The 19,096-nt window shown below is 44.0% G+C and overlaps 2 protein-coding genes and 1 long non-coding RNA gene across 6 annotated transcripts in view; 1 reads left to right on the forward strand and 2 right to left on the reverse strand.

Annotated features, from left to right (window-relative positions):
• The window catches only part of LOC111848177 (inactive rhomboid protein 2), a 29,100-nt gene extending 15,322 nt beyond the window's left edge, over positions 1–13,778 (forward strand). For all 4 annotated transcript variants that reach the window (XM_023819989.2, XM_023819983.2, XM_023819996.2 and 1 more), the window contains exons 12-18: positions 96–181; positions 266–329; positions 493–587; positions 848–923; positions 1,122–1,222; positions 1,305–1,458; positions 11,873–13,778. In XM_023819989.2, the coding sequence (XP_023675757.1) occupies positions 96–181; positions 266–329; positions 493–587; positions 848–923; positions 1,122–1,222; positions 1,305–1,458; positions 11,873–12,292 (996 nt within the window). In that variant the 3' untranslated portion in view covers positions 12,293–13,778. The remainder of the gene's footprint in view (positions 1–95; positions 182–265; positions 330–492; positions 588–847; positions 924–1,121; positions 1,223–1,304; positions 1,459–11,872) is intronic.
• On the reverse strand, positions 9,242–11,149 carry LOC140590856 (uncharacterized). Its single transcript, XR_011991713.1, has 2 exons — positions 9,934–11,149; positions 9,242–9,598 (listed from the first exon to the last, which is right to left on the reverse strand). It is a non-coding gene; the product is annotated as an uncharacterized lncRNA (long non-coding RNA).
• A 1,150-nt stretch (positions 13,779–14,928) lies between the features above and the next one.
• Positions 14,929–17,360, reverse strand: aanat1 (arylalkylamine N-acetyltransferase 1). The gene is made up of 3 exons (XM_023820361.2): positions 16,869–17,360; positions 16,022–16,176; positions 14,929–15,623 (listed from the first exon to the last, which is right to left on the reverse strand). The coding sequence occupies exons 1-3, from the start codon at positions 17,020–17,022 to the stop codon at positions 15,318–15,320; spliced, it is 615 nt and encodes a 204-aa protein (XP_023676129.2). The 5' UTR covers positions 17,023–17,360; the 3' UTR covers positions 14,929–15,317.
• Positions 17,361–19,096: the final 1,736 nt, after the last annotated feature.

Here is a 19,096-nt window from a genome sequence, read left to right on the forward strand (position 1 = left end):
GAGGTTTGCCTCAGGGTTTGGTATTTTCAGTGTAGTGCGCCCTCTGCAGGCGAAGTGTGTGAATAGAATGTTTTCTGTCTGTGATGTTGATGCAGGAGACACTGGCCACCTTTATAAAATGGAATGCGGAGAATTTGGACATAACGCGCTCGTCTGGCTCTGTTTGTAACCAGGACCCGAGGTACTTTTTCTTAACCTTGTTTTTTTTTACATCATGATGAATTCTTGAGCTTGCTTATTGTATTGTCTTTTTCCTGCCTTCCAGGATCTGTGAGGAGCCAGCCTCAGCGGCACCCCACATCTGGCCCGATGACATCACCCAGTGGCCGGTGAGTTCCCGGCGTGCCGCCACTCCAGCAGCGTGGCCTGCGACGGCAGCAGGAGCTGGTCTCCAGCTGAAACGGCTGCTGCCGTCCTCAGTACGTTGACGCCCCCAGAGAATGCTGGGAAAGCCTGCATTGCTGTAGCGGAGGCTTCCCTCTCTATTTTCAGATCTGCACTTTTCCACGCAAGTGGAACCACACTGGGTACAGGCACATGGACTGCAGCATAAAGGGGAGACCTTGCTGTATCGGGACCAAGGGCAGGTAAGATTGGCATTCGTGGTAAAGCCACCGTGACAGACGTATTCACTGATCAAACCTACCCAGCTAAGCTAGCTTTGACTTCTGACTTCCGACACCACACGTCGATCTGAGACGAATAAGCAATAATGTATCCCAGCTTTGCAACAAACCTGATGGCCGTTGGGTCCGGCGATGACGATATTTTAAATCGCATTATTCCTGCTAGTAGTATTATTAGCGTAATGGTAATGTATTAATGATACTGCTTGTGTTTGCGATAGGTGTGAGATTACAACGCGGGAATACTGCACGTTCATGCATGGCTACTTCCACGAGGAGGCCACTCTCTGCTCACAGGTGACAGCACGGTGCCCTCCTGGGCTCAGATCGGCTTGGCAGACGGGCGCAGTGGTAGGCGGTGCTGCTGGGGCCCAGTATGGCGTGGTGGCACTGGCAGATTAACAGGAAAAGCTGTTAAACAATGAGGCCACGGGACCCGGATAACAGACTGAGCCAGTGTCTGGCTTTATATCTGACCTTGCATTTCCCTCACAGGTGCACTGCTTAGACGACGTCTGTGGCCTCCTACCGTTCCTCAATCCGGACGTCCCTGACCAGTTCTACCGGCTGTGGCTCTCGCTGTTCCTCCACGCCGGGTGAGTCCGTGCCCCTGGGTCCCATCACCTGCCCGTGCAGCACCATCACCCCAGCCCACTGACCTGGTGGCCATCCGTGCAGGCTGCTGCACTGCCTGGTCTCCGTGGTCTTCCAGATGACCGTGCTGAGGGACCTGGAGAAGCTGGCTGGCTGGGCGCGCATCGCCATCATCTACATCTTCAGCGGCATCACGGGCAACCTGGGCAGTGCCCTTTTTGTGCCGTACCGGGCGGAGGTACGCAGGCCTTCGCCATCACGCCTTCCCTTCCTCCTCCCTGCCCCTCCCTCCCTCCCTCCCTTCTTCAGCTCCTGCTTTCTGATGCTCTCCCCACAAACTGGTCTTCATGGCAGTATTGTCCAGAAAGTGCTGTATTTGGTTAAACGCCTAGATTTATGGCCTGAAGTTGGCAGGATCTAATTCCAGGAAAAATAAATCTCCTTCACTGGAGAAGAGAACTGGAATGGGTCCCATAATTATCTAGAGCAAAAAACAAAGGCAGCGTCATTCATACTGACAGACATTGTGCTGCAGGTGGAGTGTGTTTCCTGCTAGTACATCCCTGGGGTGAATGTGCTCAGTTGACATTTCCTATGTATGTAAGTTTTCAGGAGGCTGGTATGAGGGGGGGGAAGAGTGTTACCCCTCTCTCAGCCACCTGATAAACAGCTTAGGTGTTTATGGTAAGAGCTTCATGGGATTACTGGACATGACCACGTCTGGAGGTTAAGCGCACTGGCTGTGTCTGACCTCTCTCAGCCATGCCGGCTGTTTGCGCCGCAATCCAGCCGGCGGCGCGGTGAAGCATGCCCTGCGTTAGCCCGTTCGGGGTTAAGTGCGGCCGTTCGCCTGACGTGGAGGAGCCTGCTGTTTGGCTGCTGGATGCGCCGATGCCTTTCCTCTGTGCGGTTTTCATAAGGAACAATTCTCACGATTCCCGTTAATGAGGCACAGCTGGATGAAGCGGGCTGTGTGCAGACGTGCCTCGGTGGGGCAAATAACGTCATGTGTCATTTTATAAAACACTCGGGCCCTTCGAGGTTCGTAAACACACTTTCATTCATTCTTGCGTATCATTATATAATTAATCAGCATTTACAAAAAAGGATACGATAGACTATTTAAATGACATACCCTGCTTTTAAATGTGTGCTAAGTAATATGTCTTTGGAATGAGCATGTTTATGTCCTCACACTTTGACCTGAGCACGGCTCATTCCTACAGGGAGGGAACTTGAGTCTCCCCCTCGGCACCGACCCCAGTTTAAAGTGTTAAAAGCGGAAATACTGGTGGCGTGCTTCTGTCCGTGTAAATATGGTATTCCTGGAATGAAAATGGTGCACCAACTCAAAGTCTTGCGCAGTTGTGCTTGGGGACGCAGCGCTCTTGTCGAGCAGCAATGCCCAGCCGCTGCGGTGACTGGATGTGGGCACCTGCATGGGAGAAAGTGGCCTTACAAAATACTCACTGCCCAGTCACCGGCTCATTAAAAATAACCCAGAAATGCCAGCCCTCCCGATACCTGGCAGTTCGTGGGCTCATTAAATCTGCTTGTCAGCCGTTTGAAAGGGGAACTGCCCGTTGAGCGCTTGCCACAGTATGGTACCACTTCTCGGCTGAAGCGACTGTCCCGGGCCCCCGTGTTCCGCGGCCGCTCTTCGCGTGCCGTCTTGCCGCCGCCGCCGTGCTCGGAGCTGGGAAAGTGAATAATGCCACTAAGCTGGGAATTTGCCGCATATCTGTCCACGTGCTGATGGAACGTCGGCGTAATCCTCTCGCGCGGCAGATTACTGGCACCTGCCGAGTGTGTTCACCTGCTGAGGCAGCAGCGTCTAATTTCGGAGATTGTCAGGATCCCTCACTTTCGGTCTCAAAATAAAAAGAATGACGAGGACACGCTGGTCTTGTTTCGGATCAGTGACCCGCAAGCTGCAGTGCCGGTTGTTCTGTGGCCTTTAATGGCATCCGGCGGGCCCCCGCTGGGGTACGACCTCCGGAGCGGTTTAAGCAGAGTGCTGGGCACACTGTGTGGGGGGGCTTGGGCTTCCTGAGGAATTAAATGGATCACCCTAATTGGCACACACCACCTAAGCAGACTCCCTCAGCGGCTGCTCTGTCAGCGGGCCGGGGGCCGCTGAATCCCCAGCTGGCCTCCGGGGGGGGGGGGGGGGGGTCCTGTGCTGTCACGAGAGAATGAATGTCAAGTGGTGCCTGATCTGAACTTGCTGAGGTGTCTTACTGTGCAAATAAACAAACCCACAATGAATCCATTAACCAAAATGAGCTCTGTGTCCATAAGCAGGGCTAGACTGGCCATTGGCAGGCCAGGCGTACCTGGACTTCACAGAATTTATTGGGGGGGGGGGGGATCCCTCCTCCCTCATCTGTAAAAATTTATTGTGGAGGACCTCAAAGTCCAAGGCTGTTTTTTTTTTTTTTTTATATATTAAATCCCAGTCAGGCCCTGTCTGTAAGGCCTAGAATTGCATAATATCCCTGTCTTGGAGGCTGGAATTGTGCTATATTGTGCTCACCTTTAGGGATCTAAGGCACTTTCAGGTCACACTTCTGCTTGCCAAGTTGAAGATATCCTTCATGAAGTGATTTCACACGTGGTAGCTGAAGCTGCAATTGGCTGACCGTGGGTTTGAGCACATGGCGTACCATCAATCTTGCCGTGCTGCTCGCAAGGGCAAAGCATTCGGGATTCTGATTGGTGCAAGTGCCCTCTATTGAGCCATGAGTGTGGGTGCCTAGAGGCATGTGGACACCTGTATGTGAGCGGATCACTACTGGAAACAAGTCAGACGTCTGAAGCACTTTGCATGCTGATGCTTTTGGTTTGCTAAAATAGCCTGATTACCTGTATGTATGCAAAGAGTAACAGAAGCCATGTAATCCTTCCTTGTTAAAATGGGTCTTATCTCGTTGTTTAATTTAAAACCACTTTGAATAATGGGAAGATTATCTAATTAGTCTCTAACTTAATTATTACCAGGACATCTGTGCTGAGTTCCTTTCCATTGAAACTCATTCTTTAATTTTTGCAAAATAGATGATAATTTTAATCGTTGTACTTATATTTTTTTATTCATATATCCTACAGTCTGATCTGCCCTTGAAAGGTCATCAGTTAAATTCTAATTGTTAAATTTGTATATATTTTGATTGGTAGTTGGCCAGCATCAGACTTTGTGAGTTCATTGAACAGTCTGTGTGAATAATTTGTCTTTACTTTAAAGTGATAGAGCAAGAATCTCAATGGGACAGTAAACTGAGGCATGTGACTTGGGAATGGGGATTTTATTTTAGGAAATGTGCAGACAAGTGTAACAACCTTGTCAGATTAAGTGGGGGATAAAAGGTACTCGGAGCCCAAAGACATTATGTGGTCAGTTCAGGTCCATAACCCGAGTAGTACAGGGCCAGTCAGTAAAGAAACCACCATCTGTACAATGTTTGCGAATTAGCAGCGGGTGCAGCGAGGGGGTGGTCTCACTGACATCACCCCATCCCTTTGGCCCCCTTGCCCCCTTTGGTCTCGCAAAGAACTTATTGTATTTTGCTGAAATTCCCATAAAAATTAATACACATGCGGCTGAAAAATCAGCGCGATAAAGAGTATGTACACTCACCTAAAGGATTATTAGGAACACCTGTTCAATTTCTCATTAATGTAATTATCTAATCAACCAATCACATGGCAGTTGCTTCAATGCATTTAGGGGTGTGGTCCTGGTCAAGACAATCTCCTGAACTCCAAACTGAATGTCAGAACGGGAAAGAAAGGTGATTTAAGCAATTTTGAGCGTGGCATGGTTGTTGGTGCCAGACGGGCCGCTCTGAGTATTTCACAATCTGCTCAGTTACTGGGATTTTCATGCACAACCATTTCTAGGGTTTACAAAGAATGGTGTGCAAAGGGAAAAACATCCAGTATGCGGCAGTCCTGTGGGCGAAAATGCCTTGTTGATGCTAGAGGTCAGAGGAGAATGGGCCGACTGATTCAAGCTGATAGAAGAGCAACTTTGACTGAAATAACCACTCGTTACAACCGAGGTATGCAGCAAAGCATTTGTGAAGCCACAACACGCACAACCTTGAGGCGGATGGGCTACAACAGCAGAAGACCCCACCGGGTACCACTCATCTCCACTACAAATAGGAAAAAGAGGCTACAATTTGCACGAGCTCACCAAAATTGGACAGTTGAAGACTGGAAAAATGTTGCCTGGTCTGATGAGTCTCAATTTCTGTTGAGACATTCAAATGGTAGAGTCAGAATTTGGCATAAACAGAATGAGAACATGGATCCATCATGCCTTGTTACCACTGTGCAGGCTGGTGGTGGTGGTGTAATGGTGTGGGGGATGTTTTCTTGGCACACTTTAGGCCCCTTAAATGCCACGGCCTACCTGAGCATTGTTTCTGACCATGTCCATCCCTTTATGACCACCATGTACCCATCCTCTGATGGCTACTTCCAGCAGGATAATGCACCATGTCACAAAGCTCGAATCATTTCAAATTGGTTTCTTGAACATGACAATGAGTTCACTGTACTACAATGGCCCCCACAGTCACCAGATGTCAACCCAATAGAGCATCTTTGGGATGTGGTGGAACGGGAGCTTCGTGCCCTGGATGTGCATCCCACAAATCTCCATCAACTGCAAGATGCTATCCTATCAATATGGGCCAACATTTCTAAAGAATGCTTTCAGCACCTTGTTGAGTCAATGCCACGTAGAATTAAGGCAGTTCTGAAGGCGAAAGTGGGTCAAACACCGTATTAGTATGGTGTTCCTAATAATCCTTTAGGTGAGTGTATATACGTATATGTAGAAGACGCTACTGCTTCACAAGACAGACTTACATCCCATGCTGACCAGGTAGACTGACTATCTCAAGGCATATCACCCAAATACACTGGAAGGGATAGTACTACAAATAGCCTAATTAGTCCTTTCCCGGTGAAAAAAAAATAAGCACTATGTCTTGAATTTTAAAAGGACAGGAGTGCCGCTATAGGAATATAGAATTTGAAAAATAGCAGAAATGCATGTTTGCATTTTTCATCATTGTTTAGTATATATTGTCATGGGCAACAGGAGCTGAATTAAAAAAAATTCTTCACAGCTTTCAATAAAAAAAATATTTTTGAGAGTCAATTGAGAGTGAGGGATACGCACAGTGGGCTGATGCAAGAAACAGAGAAACACTGCCATCCAAGATTGGATGTTTTGTCCAGGGATTTACATTCAAAGCCAGCCTGAGGTTCAGAAAGTGTTTAGTGCTCGGTAAACCCTGGACGCGATGAAAAATTTGGAATTAACTTTTGAAAGCACTTCAGCAAATCGTTGTGGGGGAGGAGCTGGTGGCCTGTAATGTGCTATAATGACCTGTAGATGCTTCTCTGCGAGCTGCAGAAGGACTCTAGAAGGTCTCGACGCTCTAAGCACAGATATCAGCGCCGCCCAGAGTCCCACAGCAAGCTGCTGAGGTGTGACCACCGTGCTTCGCTAAGTCACGCGCGATGAGAAGCGTGCCTTATGCCCGCTAAGGTTCAAATGGAGAGGCATCGTTCTGCGTCCAGTGGCGTATGGCTCAATTAAGGGGCTTTAGCAAGAGTCAAGTAGTGTCAAGATTCCCGGAGGATCAATACTCGATTATAATTTATCCACCTCACAGACCCAGTCTGTCTAATAAGACCAACCTCCCACATACTGTAATCTTAGTAATGTACAGTTATTAATATTGATTGACTTTTCGCTAGTGAATTGCTGGATTATGGTATAGTCGCTCTTTGCACCTATATTAGGAACAATTTAGTGGTGTGTAGAAATTACCTGTAAAAAAAAAAAAAAAAAAAAAAAGCTTGAATTCCCCAGCCTTGCACCCCACCAGCAGCCTGATCACAGTAAATGGATGGAAAAACCCTGTTAGACTGGACTTTGTATGTCTTTGTGGCTCCTGTGCAAAGAAGCCAATTGAATGCTTGTTGTGAACATGGGACATTATAATTTCCTTAAGTGATTGGGATTGAATGGTGACACTAGTTTTAACATTATAGTTGGTATGCTGAGCAGTTGGTTTGATGAACATCCCTCAAACAGAGATTTGATGGCGGCGTACTGACCATCTTATCTGACCCTGCAAGCTTCTGTCTTGTTATAGCACTTCTCTGGGTGGATAAGTGTCCTCTAAGAGTGGGGGCTCCGGCCTGTTAGCCGGCCGCGGCATGTGCCTCGTGCGGCAGGTGTCTGCACTGGGTGACTTTGGGCTGCAGCATGTGCCTCGTGATGGGGGGGGGGGGGGGAGTCCGGGGCCCCTTCCTCCCCCGTCCTTGTGGAGATTACATCCTCTCAGATTAGCCATCTGTCCAGGCTGCCCATAGTACACCTGACGTCAGGCTAATCAGGTTGGTTTGGGTGACGCTGCTGAAATGGCTAGTTGAACCAACCATGCTAGTGGTTTAACTGTATTGGTGAATTAACTTCTCTTAGTAAAGAATGAGTACTGTCATTTAAGTAGAACTGAGCATGCAAGAATGAGACATTTTTAAAGGTCAGGGGCCGGTTGCACAAAACACCTTAAGTTAAGATTTTCCTTAAAGTCCGAGTTAAGGTCTCCTTAAAATAAAGTCCGTTGCACAAAACGCCCTTAAGTCTCCCCCTTAAGGTTTCCTTAATTTTTTCTCTTAAGTATTTAAGTTTTTCTCCTTATCTTGGTCTTATATTTAAGGAATCCCTTAACGGTTGCACAAAACACCTTAGCAACCAAACTAAGGGAAAAAAATTAAGGTACCTCTAACCTTACCTTAACTGCGAGATGGCGGAGTTTATGCTAATAGATAACGAAAATGAACGCATCCCAAAAAGAGTGTTCCGTGACCGGGAGAATCCCTTAGATACGCTCAACGATGAGCAATTGATTTTGCTGTATAAATTTGACCGGCAGTCAATTTATGATTTGTCCGACCGTCTACAGTTGGATCACTCCACAAACCGAAGCTGTGCTCTCCCGGCTGCGTTGCAATTAATGATCGCTCTGCGGTTTTATGCTACGGGCTCCTTCCAGGCTGTAATAGGCGATGTATTTCATGTTCACAAATCAACGGTGTGCCGCGTCATTCACCGAATTTCAAACGCCATTGCCGGTCTTTTGAATACCGTGGTGAAGTTCCCCTCAAAACCTGAAGAGGATGAAATAGCAACAAACTTTTTTAATGTAGCCGGCTTCCCAAGAGTGTGCGGGGTGATAGATGGGACCCACATCAGGATTCAAGCTCCGGTACAACACGAAGATCAGTTTATTAACAGAAAAAATCAATATTCAATCAATGTACAGTTAGTCTGCAATCATGAAAATAAAATAACTAACGTTGTAGCACAATGGCCTGGCAGTACCCATGACGCTCGAATATTGGATGAGAGCATCCTTGCAAGGGAATTTGAGGAAGGGAGGCACAAAGGCATCCTCCTTGGGGACAGTGGTTATCCGTGTCGTTCATGGCTAATGACACCATTCAGAAATCCTGCCAACAGTTCTCAGGCAAGTATAGTCTAAGTATCCAAATTGTAAAATAGACCTACCTTGTTCAGCTGCATGTTTTACTTTAATTTACAATTTATTCAATGTGATTGATAATAATCGATAGTACCATGTGGTCCCCTCCCTCTTTCTAACAGGAGAGCTACAATTTTAGCTTGTGTAAAACACGGGCAATTATTGAGCGGGTCAACGGGCAGCTAAAACGACGCTTCCACTGCCTACATGGCGAGCTTCGTGTGGATCCAGGCAGAGCATGCAGAATTATTCTAGCATGTGTAGTTCTGTTCAATCTATCTAAGGGCAGTGAAGTAGAGGAGGATGAGCAGCAGGAGAACACTGAAGATGTGGAGGAGGATCGGGAGGAAGGAGTTGAAAACAGTGGATACACCGTGCGAGAGACGATAGTACAGAATTTCTTTAGCTAAAAAGAATAGCTGGGCTATAAATAAAGAATGATTTGACAAATTATCGTAATTAAATTATTTTATTTCTCATTGAAAGAGTATGAATAATTGTAAATAGTTATGTTATAGATGTATAAATATGATTTAGAAATAAGTACAGGTATTATATAAATTTTAATGACTTTTATTAAGTGTACACGTCGCTATAGCTATCTATTCTTCTAGGGACGTTACAGTAAATGTAATTGATTCTTCTGTTAGCTTGCTTATTTTGTGTTGCAATAAAATATTGTTCATTTGCAAATTGTTTTTTTCTACGAGCAAGTTTTCAATTTCAAGCTCTAATTTCTTTTTTTGGAGAAGCAAAACCTCCTTTTGGAGTGCCAGTACAGCTACACCGTCTTCTTTCCCGCTGTTTCTGTAATACAAAAAAGAGCAAAGTATTAATACAACTAGCGATGTGCAAAAATATTACACAGGAGTCATAATGTTTCCCTATTAAATCCCCGTTTTACCCGACTTCCTGGCTCTACTCCCTTGCTTGCCCGTTCGCCTACCGACGATCGTGACACATAACTTGCAATTTTTTTTTATTAAGTATAAACTTTAACTGCACTGCGATAAGAAATATAATTGAATACTGTGTGAGACTGAAAATGCTTATTATACAGTATGATTGGATCGAAATTTAGTGCTGTATTTTTTCTGTGTAATTGATCCGGGAAAAGGTAGCACGGCGTACCAAAAACTTACCTTGACACCCCCGGTGTCTTTGGAGGGTTAGCTGGGCTGCGAGGCATGACGATCGATGTACTTGCAGCCGCAACGTCATATTCTTCCGTCATTAACTCATCTGGCTCACTGAACAAGGTTATACTAGTTAAATATATAGTCATGACATTAACCCTAATGTCATTAATTAGGCTTAACCTGAAGAATGTTACCCTTCCAAATGACCACAGCTCTCCCCTCCGCCAGTTATTCCAACCACTGTAGGTGAGTCACGACCAATTATGTCCGCTACCATCGCTGCCTCATTTGAAAGAGGTTTTGGAGGTGGACCTCCACCTTCAAAATGACATTTTGTATAGAATAAATTCTGGTAATGATTTTTTTTTTCTAGCACAATAGGTTGCAGTCTAAACGCGAGTGTCAAAGAACGTTAAGCCTGTTTCACGTTCAGCCTAGCTTGCTAACTAACCATAGCATATAACGTTATAGAACCATTACAGTCTACTTTATATCTATACCTTAAATACTTTAATGTGTAATAACTTGTTGAAAGAAGATGAGCAACTTATGTACAGCAATAAAGACTAACATTAACAGTTCCCTCAAGTCATGTTAGTCATTTAACCTATCCGAAGTTGTAAGTTAACGTCAACTAGTAAGATCGAGTTCTTACCAGTTTTGTTACATTCTCTCCTGTATTTAGTGATCTCTTTTTTGGCCAGAACAGATAAGTTGTCGTATTTTTTTTGCACCTCTTGTATGGACCTTTTCACCAGACTTCTTGAATTAATTTTCATTACAATTTCCTCCCACATTCTTTGTTTTCTGTTTGCTGTTATTTGCGGATCAAATTTACTTTTTAGTATGTTCTTTCTTTTATTGAATTCTTCCAAAAGTATTATCTTTTCCTCCTCTGACCAATTTGGCTTTCTTGTCTTCTTTCCTTCCATTTTTTTTCTTACTTTGTGAGTAACTTTACTTTGTGAGGCGATAACAGGTATCACAAGAAAGCGCGAGTGCAAAGATATGAACGGTCTCCATGGAAACGGGACAATTTTACTGCTGTAAAACGTCTTTCAATGTTGTAAATCCCTTAATGTTTTTCCTTAACTAAGGAAACCTTTTAAGGGGTTCTGTGCAACACCCTTAAATAAATCCCTTAGCTAAGGAGAAATTAAACCTTAAGTGTTATACTTAAGGGGAAAACTTAAGGTGTTTTGTGCAACCGGCCCCAGTTCTTTAGATTGGCAGTTTGGTAATAATGCACAATTTTCTGAGAAACATTAAGTGCCAAGATCATTTATTAACCATGTAATAAATCAATTCGCATTTTGATTTTATAGTCCATTAAAACAGGTTTTCAGTCATTTACTCAGCTTCTGTCAGTGTGGTCTTCTGCTGGCTTCCATTATATGCCAGCATTATTACGATGGATGTTTGGCTTGTTAATTAATTTCTCAGGAGTTGGATTTAATGTTTTTTGCCATAATGTGGTGATGGATCATTGCTTTGTGAAGGGAAAGGTGTGGAAGTTCAAATAATCTGGTGACCAAAGATGAGAGCAGCGTGTCATTCTTTCAGCCTGTCTCTGGGCGTTAAAGGACATGCTGGATACCATGGCACCTCGTAGAACTTTGAGTCGTGAGGTCATATCATCTCTCTTCCTGCCTGTATGTGCATGTGCTGTCCCACATGGAAAACCCCAGCTCTAAGAGGCTTCATCACAAAGAAATGATGCCTCGCTTCACATGATTCTCTAATTTCTCTCAAGCTTGACACATGATAGAGGTGAGAACTCTGTAGGTACGCTGTATTGTTTGCTAGGCGTCATTGTATCTGTTCCTGCTGAGATCATTGCCCCTGTCCTTCACACTTCTGCTCCTTCCTGAAGCATGTGTAGATTCTCACGTCCTGCATCCGCAGACCGCGGTACAGCCTCTGAGCTTTTCCTGTTTTACAGGTGGGACCAGCTGGCTCCCAGTTTGGGCTCCTGGCCTGCCTGTTTGTGGAGCTCTTCCAGGGGTGGCAGATGCTGGAAAAGCCATGGAATGCCTTCTTGAAGCTTCTGGGAATCGTGCTCTTTCTGTTCCTGTGCGGCATGCTACCGTGGATTGACAACATCGCCCACATCTTCGGCTTCCTCAGCGGCCTGCTGCTGTCCTTTGCTTTCCTGCCCTATGTCACCTTCGGCACCTTTGACAAGTACCGGAAGCGGGTGCTCATCGCCGTGTCGCTGCTGGTCTACGTGGGTCTGCTCTCCTCCCTGGTGGTCTGGTTCTACATCTACCCCATCCACTGGACTTGGCTAGAGCATCTCACCTGTCTGCCCTTCACCAGCAAGTTCTGTGAGAAGTATGACATCGACCACGTTCTGCACTAGTGCCCATCAGCAGAGATCGCATTGACCAGCTTCCCTTGAGAGTGAAATCGGAGGAAAGACAATCTTAGGGAAAAAAACAAAATTTGCAGGTGGTTGCATTTGATTACGCTCAAATGTTTACACTACAGCACGAAATTCTGGGATTAAAGCACTAAAGGAGAGTAAACAGGGTACAAGCACTGGTAATGCCCAGTGAACCTGGAAGGCAATTTCGGGGACAACCACCATTTGTGGGATAATAGAAGATGATGCACATGATTTTTAAACTTCCAAAGAGACTGAATTGTGAATGACACTCAGACCAAGGTTCTGTTATTTTCTTCACCCCATGCCCCCCTCCCCCCCACCCAAAACACAGAATTTTTTCTAACACTAAATATAATTTCTGTTTCTTTTTCTGTTTTTCTTTCATTGCAAAATTGTGTCAATACCCCTGCGAAAAAACTAACTAGCTCAAAACTGTTTTATCAGATTTTCCAATAGATTTTTGGCATCACAGCGACTCGGGGGGGGGGGGGGGTAGCACCGTTACCCTGGGGTCTGCATGTTCTCCCCGTGTGAGTCGGCTTTCCTCTTGCAGTCCAATGCCATGCAATCAAGCTAATTGCCATCTCTAGGCTGTCTGGAAATGGGCTGGCATCCTGTGCTGCCTTGACTAGACTCCAGTCATTTTTTAAGACAGCTGAAGTGGTAGCGTACGGTAAAAACAAAAATATCCACTACCTTTCCTATCGAGATTCAAGCGCTGAATTAAAAACTAGCAGTCCTCCTTAAACCTTCCAGAAAGCAGAGGATACTCCATCTGTATGGTATCAGTAAAAGATTTCAGAATCTGTACTGTGAAGATTTTATGCACAGTGTGAGGAGCATGTAAGCCAAGTGTGAGTCGGTGAGCAGTCCTGTGACATTTGCCTTGTTCGTCTCGGGTTCGGCTGCCTGCTCTGCTAAGGAAAGCAGCGGAGGTAGCCAGCGGATGAAGGGACTAAATGTAAGCCAATTTTTCTAAACTGTGGAGTCGCAATGTTAAAATCCCTGCTATACTACACGTTATTTGGTACTTGCTGCCATGCATTTGGATGTGCATGTGACTGGGGAACAGATTAAGTCCCAACAGGAGTAAGGTGACCAGTGGTAGGTTCTGTGTGGTCAGTGTATTTTCTCATAGACCACGAGGAAGTTTGGTACATGCTATATGTATGTATAATTTTTAGCCTACTTTGTTACTCCCCTGGGCTTTGCTGTAGTTTGTCCCCATTTGAGAAACACCCTCCTTACTTGATTATGACTCAGCTGAAGTACCCAATGCAAGAGTGCAGTTAAACCGTCCCGGTGGGGATAAAACGGAACTAATACAGCGTTATTTATTTAGGTATAAAGAGAGCTCCTGTTCCTCCACTGAGACACTGAATTTTATATTTTATATTTTCTCAGTTTTATATATATGTATAAAAACAAGACTTCATAGTTAATAAACATTTAAAAATAACCTACGGATGTTTTGTATGTCTTCCAACACAACTGCTCTACTAATTAACTCAGGATTCCTTCCTTTGCTTGCCTTAGAAAGAAACTGTTCAATTTAAAGCACAGCGCAGAAATACAGAATGTTTAGTGGCCTTTAGGCAGAATATGCGACTGAAGATGATTGGGATGGATAGAGTGGTTTTGCCAGACAGACAAGTCCTGATGCTGGTTTCAATTTCCTGCTTTCCTAACTTCTGAACTCTATTTTGATATGTCACGCTTAACAAAATACATTCATGTCCCGACAAAGAGGTTAGGACTCAAACAGACCTGCAGGGAAAGTAAACCCGTTGAGGCACAGACTACAGTTAAGTCACTAATAGAGATTAAGGGACTCAAGTACAGGGAGCAGTTATGAGCTCCCAGAACGTGACGCCATGTGTTTCTGCCGCTGAGCCTCCTGCTGCCTTATCGAGGTCAGAAAAGGGAACATCTCTTGGAATTGTACAAAAACAGAACCAAAGGAAGGGAATATTTAATGTATAATTATGTCTGAATTGGGGCTAACAAAGTTGAGGTCTGTTTTCACATGTATCCATTACAGTTCGCAGGAATGATCATTTTGCTTCCTCACCTAAACAAATCTCACACTCGTCACCTGGACATCCGTATGATCTGGGTAGTAAATCACCTAAATCAAGCTTAAGGGAGAAGCTGCGTAGCAAGAGCAGTGACAGACAGCTGATGGTGACACTTAAACTGGGCCACTACCAAAGTGGGCTGTACTTGGGGAATGGTGTTAAAGCCATGCCTGTGGATGCGATGAGCCATGCTGGAGGCCTGTTTTCAGTTCCCGGCGTGTCACTGCCTGCTTGTGGGGGCAGTCTGGCTCTCTAGGTTAGGACTCTGTCTGTGATCAAAAGCTTGCTGGTTCAAATCCCATTTCTGGAGAAGAGAAACCAGCTCTAGGCCTGCAACCAAGGCCCTTAACCCCAGTTCCTACAGGAACAGTCCAATGCTGCTCTCTGATCCTCTGTCACTTGTATGCTAAATATACAAAGGACCACGATTTCCATAAACATTTTCTAGGCATGACTAACTATAATATGAATTGTTTGAACCATTTTAAACAAATTGGAAAAAACTTTATTAAAGTGCATAATACACCAAACTAAGATGTACTTTTTTATTAATATACAAAATATAAAATCTCAAAGCAATAATGAAATACAATAGTTAGATAAGAGCAAAAGTAACAATGTAGGATTTAACTATCTATAGTGGTAGCATTTGTGCACCTGCCCCCTCCCACGCTGTATGTAATGCTTTGGGGTACATCTGGGCGACCGAGTCACACAAACAAACTACAATCTGAGGATGGAAAATGCTGGAAACTGCTCTAGGTGACCCACGACGACAGGCAGTCACTGCTCTGTTAGCCCACCTTCTGTGATACAGAAGAGGCTCGCCTTGCAACACGGCAAACCAGACCTTCCCATCAGCTGTGGTGGTCTATCGCTTTACCCTGAGAAATGTATGCGTTGCACTCCGGCCGCAAGCGTTAGCAGCCACTATTGCGTCGCATGAAAGCGTGGCCCCTGACCGGGAACTGCATCTCGACGAAGGCCAGCATTCCCACGGTGATCTCGCATGGGCCTTGTGCCTTGAAGCCGCACTTCTCATAGAAAGGCACCAGGAAGTCCTCGCACATCAGCATGGCTCGGCGCACGAACGGCAAACAGCGCAGGTACTGCAGGTAGCGCCACATCAGTATCGAGCCTTTGCCCTGCTGCCGGAAGGTTCTGTGCACCGCCAGCACGTGGATGTGGACGGTCGTGCCGTGGGGCTTATGAAAGGTCAGTGCATCCTGCAAAGGTAGAAGAGCAGTGGTGAGCATTAAAACGGGGAGGTATGCAATCAAGGGCGATAATAAATTAATAAATATCACTGACAAATATAAAGTATTCTCTGAATTAGCTGGGTCATTTGAATTTGGACATCCCATAAAATGCTATATATTAACAAAATGAAAGTTAAAAATTGTATGTTGCTTCTGAATTTCACAAAAGGCTTTAAAACCTTTAAATACTTTTGACCTTTAAAACACTTAACTATACTCCAGATTAATATCATAGACCTAGAGTAGATACAGTAAATGGTTTTGGAAGGTGGATGGACTTAAACTTTTTAAAAGAGCCCTGCCAAAATAACACTGTTTGGAAGCATTATTTCAGACAGCGCACATACGTCACATGTGACGTTTACCATATTTAGCTTCTCTTGGTCCCATAGTGATCCAATGATGAAAGCCACTAGACGTCCCTCCTCAAACCAGCCCAGGGACAGTTCCGGGCACAGGTTGAGGAAATGACGGACCTCGTCCAGGTGGAGAGGACACTCTCCGGACACGGAGATGAAAGCTGCAAGGATGTGCAATCAACACGCAGACAGCATCACAAAAGTGTCAAACCAGACGCGACAATTTCATAGGCCACTTTTGTGACTATATGGAAACTTGCTGGGAAAAAAAGTTTAATAGCTGTTAAACATGTACATGATACCGCGAATCGCCAAGTAACACAACAGCACAGAAAAGTTTTATTGGAATAAGCCTTATGGCACGTGACATACAAGCCCATGTATTTATGAACATGCTTTTCAGTCAATATGTTGTACATGCAGGGTCGCCAACTCTCATGCATCTGGCGTGACACTCACGCTTTCAGACGCTAACAAAAGAAATCTGTAAGCCTAAAATGAGCTATATCAAAAGCGGCAAAAAATTGGCAACCCTGATACATGCATATACCTTCAAATAAATTAGAAACAAAAAATACTTGTATATTAATAATTTAAGAACTAGTGGCCAAAATTGTGGAAACAATTTTTAGAGACTGCAGAACTTTATGCAACTGTTGCTCCAGTCATTTATTTAATCATCCACTGCATATTTGTGAAATTCTATTTATTATTGTTAATAAACATTAGCGCCAGTATTCGTGTAGCAATTTTTAAAGCGTAACGCCAAAAATGTTAGGTGTTTCCCCCATTTTGACCACTAGCGTATGCGAATAAAATATGCCATGAATAGAGAATTAAATAGGTAACTTACCCTCCCTTTCGATCTCAAACACGCTAATCGCATCCTCCGGACTGAGGGAGCGGAACTCGCTGGCAGGCAGAGTGTGGCGGCGCTGGCGACCCGGCGAGATGGGGGGTCTCATGTAGACGGGCTTCAGGAAAGGCAAGGCGCTCACTACCGACATATTGTCAAATGAACTTCCGAAATGTTCGCTTCCTTGACGTCTGGAGGGTCGGGATGGTCCTGTTCAGGGTCTGCGAAAAGTTGTAAATGCGATCAGTGCCGCTGCGTAGAGCCGAAGCGCCGCAGGCATGTGAGAAGAAGGACGGCAAGTCGCGGGTATTTATAGCGTCTCGGCCCCTGCGATTTGTCTTTAAGCACCGTTAGTCATTAGCCTACATCAAGGTGCTTGACACATCTGGCATTTAGTTGGAACGCCGCCCATAACGAGCGGATTATATTCCTGCGTAATTTAAAAACTAAAAAAGTTATATATGTCCAAATACGGTAACTGGAAAAGAGCGTAGTCTGTTCAACCTAGATGGATAGTATATATAATTAATTCTGAATTACCTGCGACAGTCTATGACGATGACTGGAACTGTAAATAGGTCATATAACTTAATGGACGAACAGCAGAACTGTGTGTGGAGCAAAACTCGCTTAAAACATTGTACTGTATATATACATTTACATTTTACCTGAAATTATTCATGAATAATTGATAAATTAATGAACAAATGTGGAATATTATAATTATTCCATCTAAGACAAATGCAGTATTGAATTATTACAGTTTAAAAGGGTGATGCACATGTGCGAAGCAGTTGTACCATTGAAGAAGGACATTTTGTTTCCGTTTTCTACATGCCTTTGTGTTTCCTAGTTAATTTGCTTGTACTTGTAGCAAATAACATGACTCCTATCATGAAATACATACATTAGGTGATATTATACTGTTTTATAGGTCCTCTGTGAATCTGACCACTTTTCACATTTGTACTGTTGAGGATATGTAGAGCAAATACTTAATGAAATGTACATACACTTTCAGATAAAGGGTAAAAAAATGTACCTTTGCTTGTGACTGGGGTTGTACACTTATAATTGTACCTTTTAAGGTCCCAAAGGTACAAACAGCATTAATGTACCATCAATGGAGTCCATTTCTGTGCCTTATAAGGAACAGTCACTTACAGCTACTGTAAGGGTACAATTGGCAGACTCTTGAGGGAACAGCCCCAGTGACATACAAATGTATATATTTCTTTTACCCTTTTTTCTGAGAGTATAGTACTTTGTGTATAAAGTATCAAAGGGGTCCTACTAGTATGCTTTTATAAGGCAGAATACACATTTCAAGTTGTAGTAGTACGTAGTGTGTAACACATGTGTACAAAATGTAAACAGTTGTTTCATGTTACAGAGACAAATCAAAACAGACTGAGGTTGAACCACATCAGGAAGTCAAACCAGGGGAGAGGAATGTACCAATAATAAAGTTACTAAGCAATATATATATAGCATGAGATCATCATATTGATCAGAACTTTATTTTATGTTACAGCCAAGACAGACCACTTCATACATTTTAAAATAGCTGTACCTTTGTCAGTGAATCACATGGACACAGTCTCTCTGGAAAGTTGGTGTTCACCCAGGTTACACTCTTATCTGTACAAGGTACATTGTGCAGTATAGCACACAAAAAAAACATCAATGTCAAATGTAGTATGATTGTTAGGCCTGGGTGGGATTAATAAAATACATATATAAAAATATAAATAAAAATGATAAATTAATTTCATGATGAATCATATCTATCAGTGTGCCTTATTTTTTGCAGTTAAATTATCTCAAATTATTGTAAATCAAGGAACTGCCAATCACTCATTCAAACAAAAAGAACCTAAATATGGAAGGAGAGAGTGATTCTATTTCTATTCTATTTGTTAACAAAACTGCCTGTAATTCAAGCACAGAAAAGACACGTTACATCGGATATCTGAGGTGTATAAACGTGTTACAACTGTACTACAGCTATTTAATTTCACTGACCTTATCGGTTTTGCATAGCTATGGACCTCCTGACACTGCACTCGGTTACTGACACCATGTGGCGAAAATCCTCAAAGCACCTTTTAATGATGGAGCGCGTATGTAGTAACAAAGTAAACTGCATAGTTTAGATTCTCACCATTGTAATACAGTTGAAGTCGATGCAAATAAATTATGCACTAAGATAACAGTGATCGGAA

The sequence above is a fragment of the Paramormyrops kingsleyae genome, chromosome 5 (assembly GCF_048594095.1).
Source record: "Paramormyrops kingsleyae isolate MSU_618 chromosome 5, PKINGS_0.4, whole genome shotgun sequence".
Lineage (NCBI taxonomy): Eukaryota > Metazoa > Chordata > Actinopteri > Osteoglossiformes > Mormyridae > Paramormyrops > Paramormyrops kingsleyae.

Coding starts and splice junctions, on each gene's coding strand:
- aanat1 (XM_023820361.2), bottom strand. CDS start 17,022: ATGTCGGTAGTGAGCGCCTTGCCTTTCCTGAAGCCCGTCTACATGAGA. Junction 16,177..16,868: donor GTTTGAGATCGAAAGGGAGG/GTAAGTTACCTA, acceptor ACATCCTTGCAG/CTTTCATCTCCGTGTCCGGA. Junction 15,624..16,021: donor ACCAAGAGAAGCTAAATATG/GTAAACGTCACA, acceptor CTACCTTTGCAG/GATGCACTGACCTTTCATAA.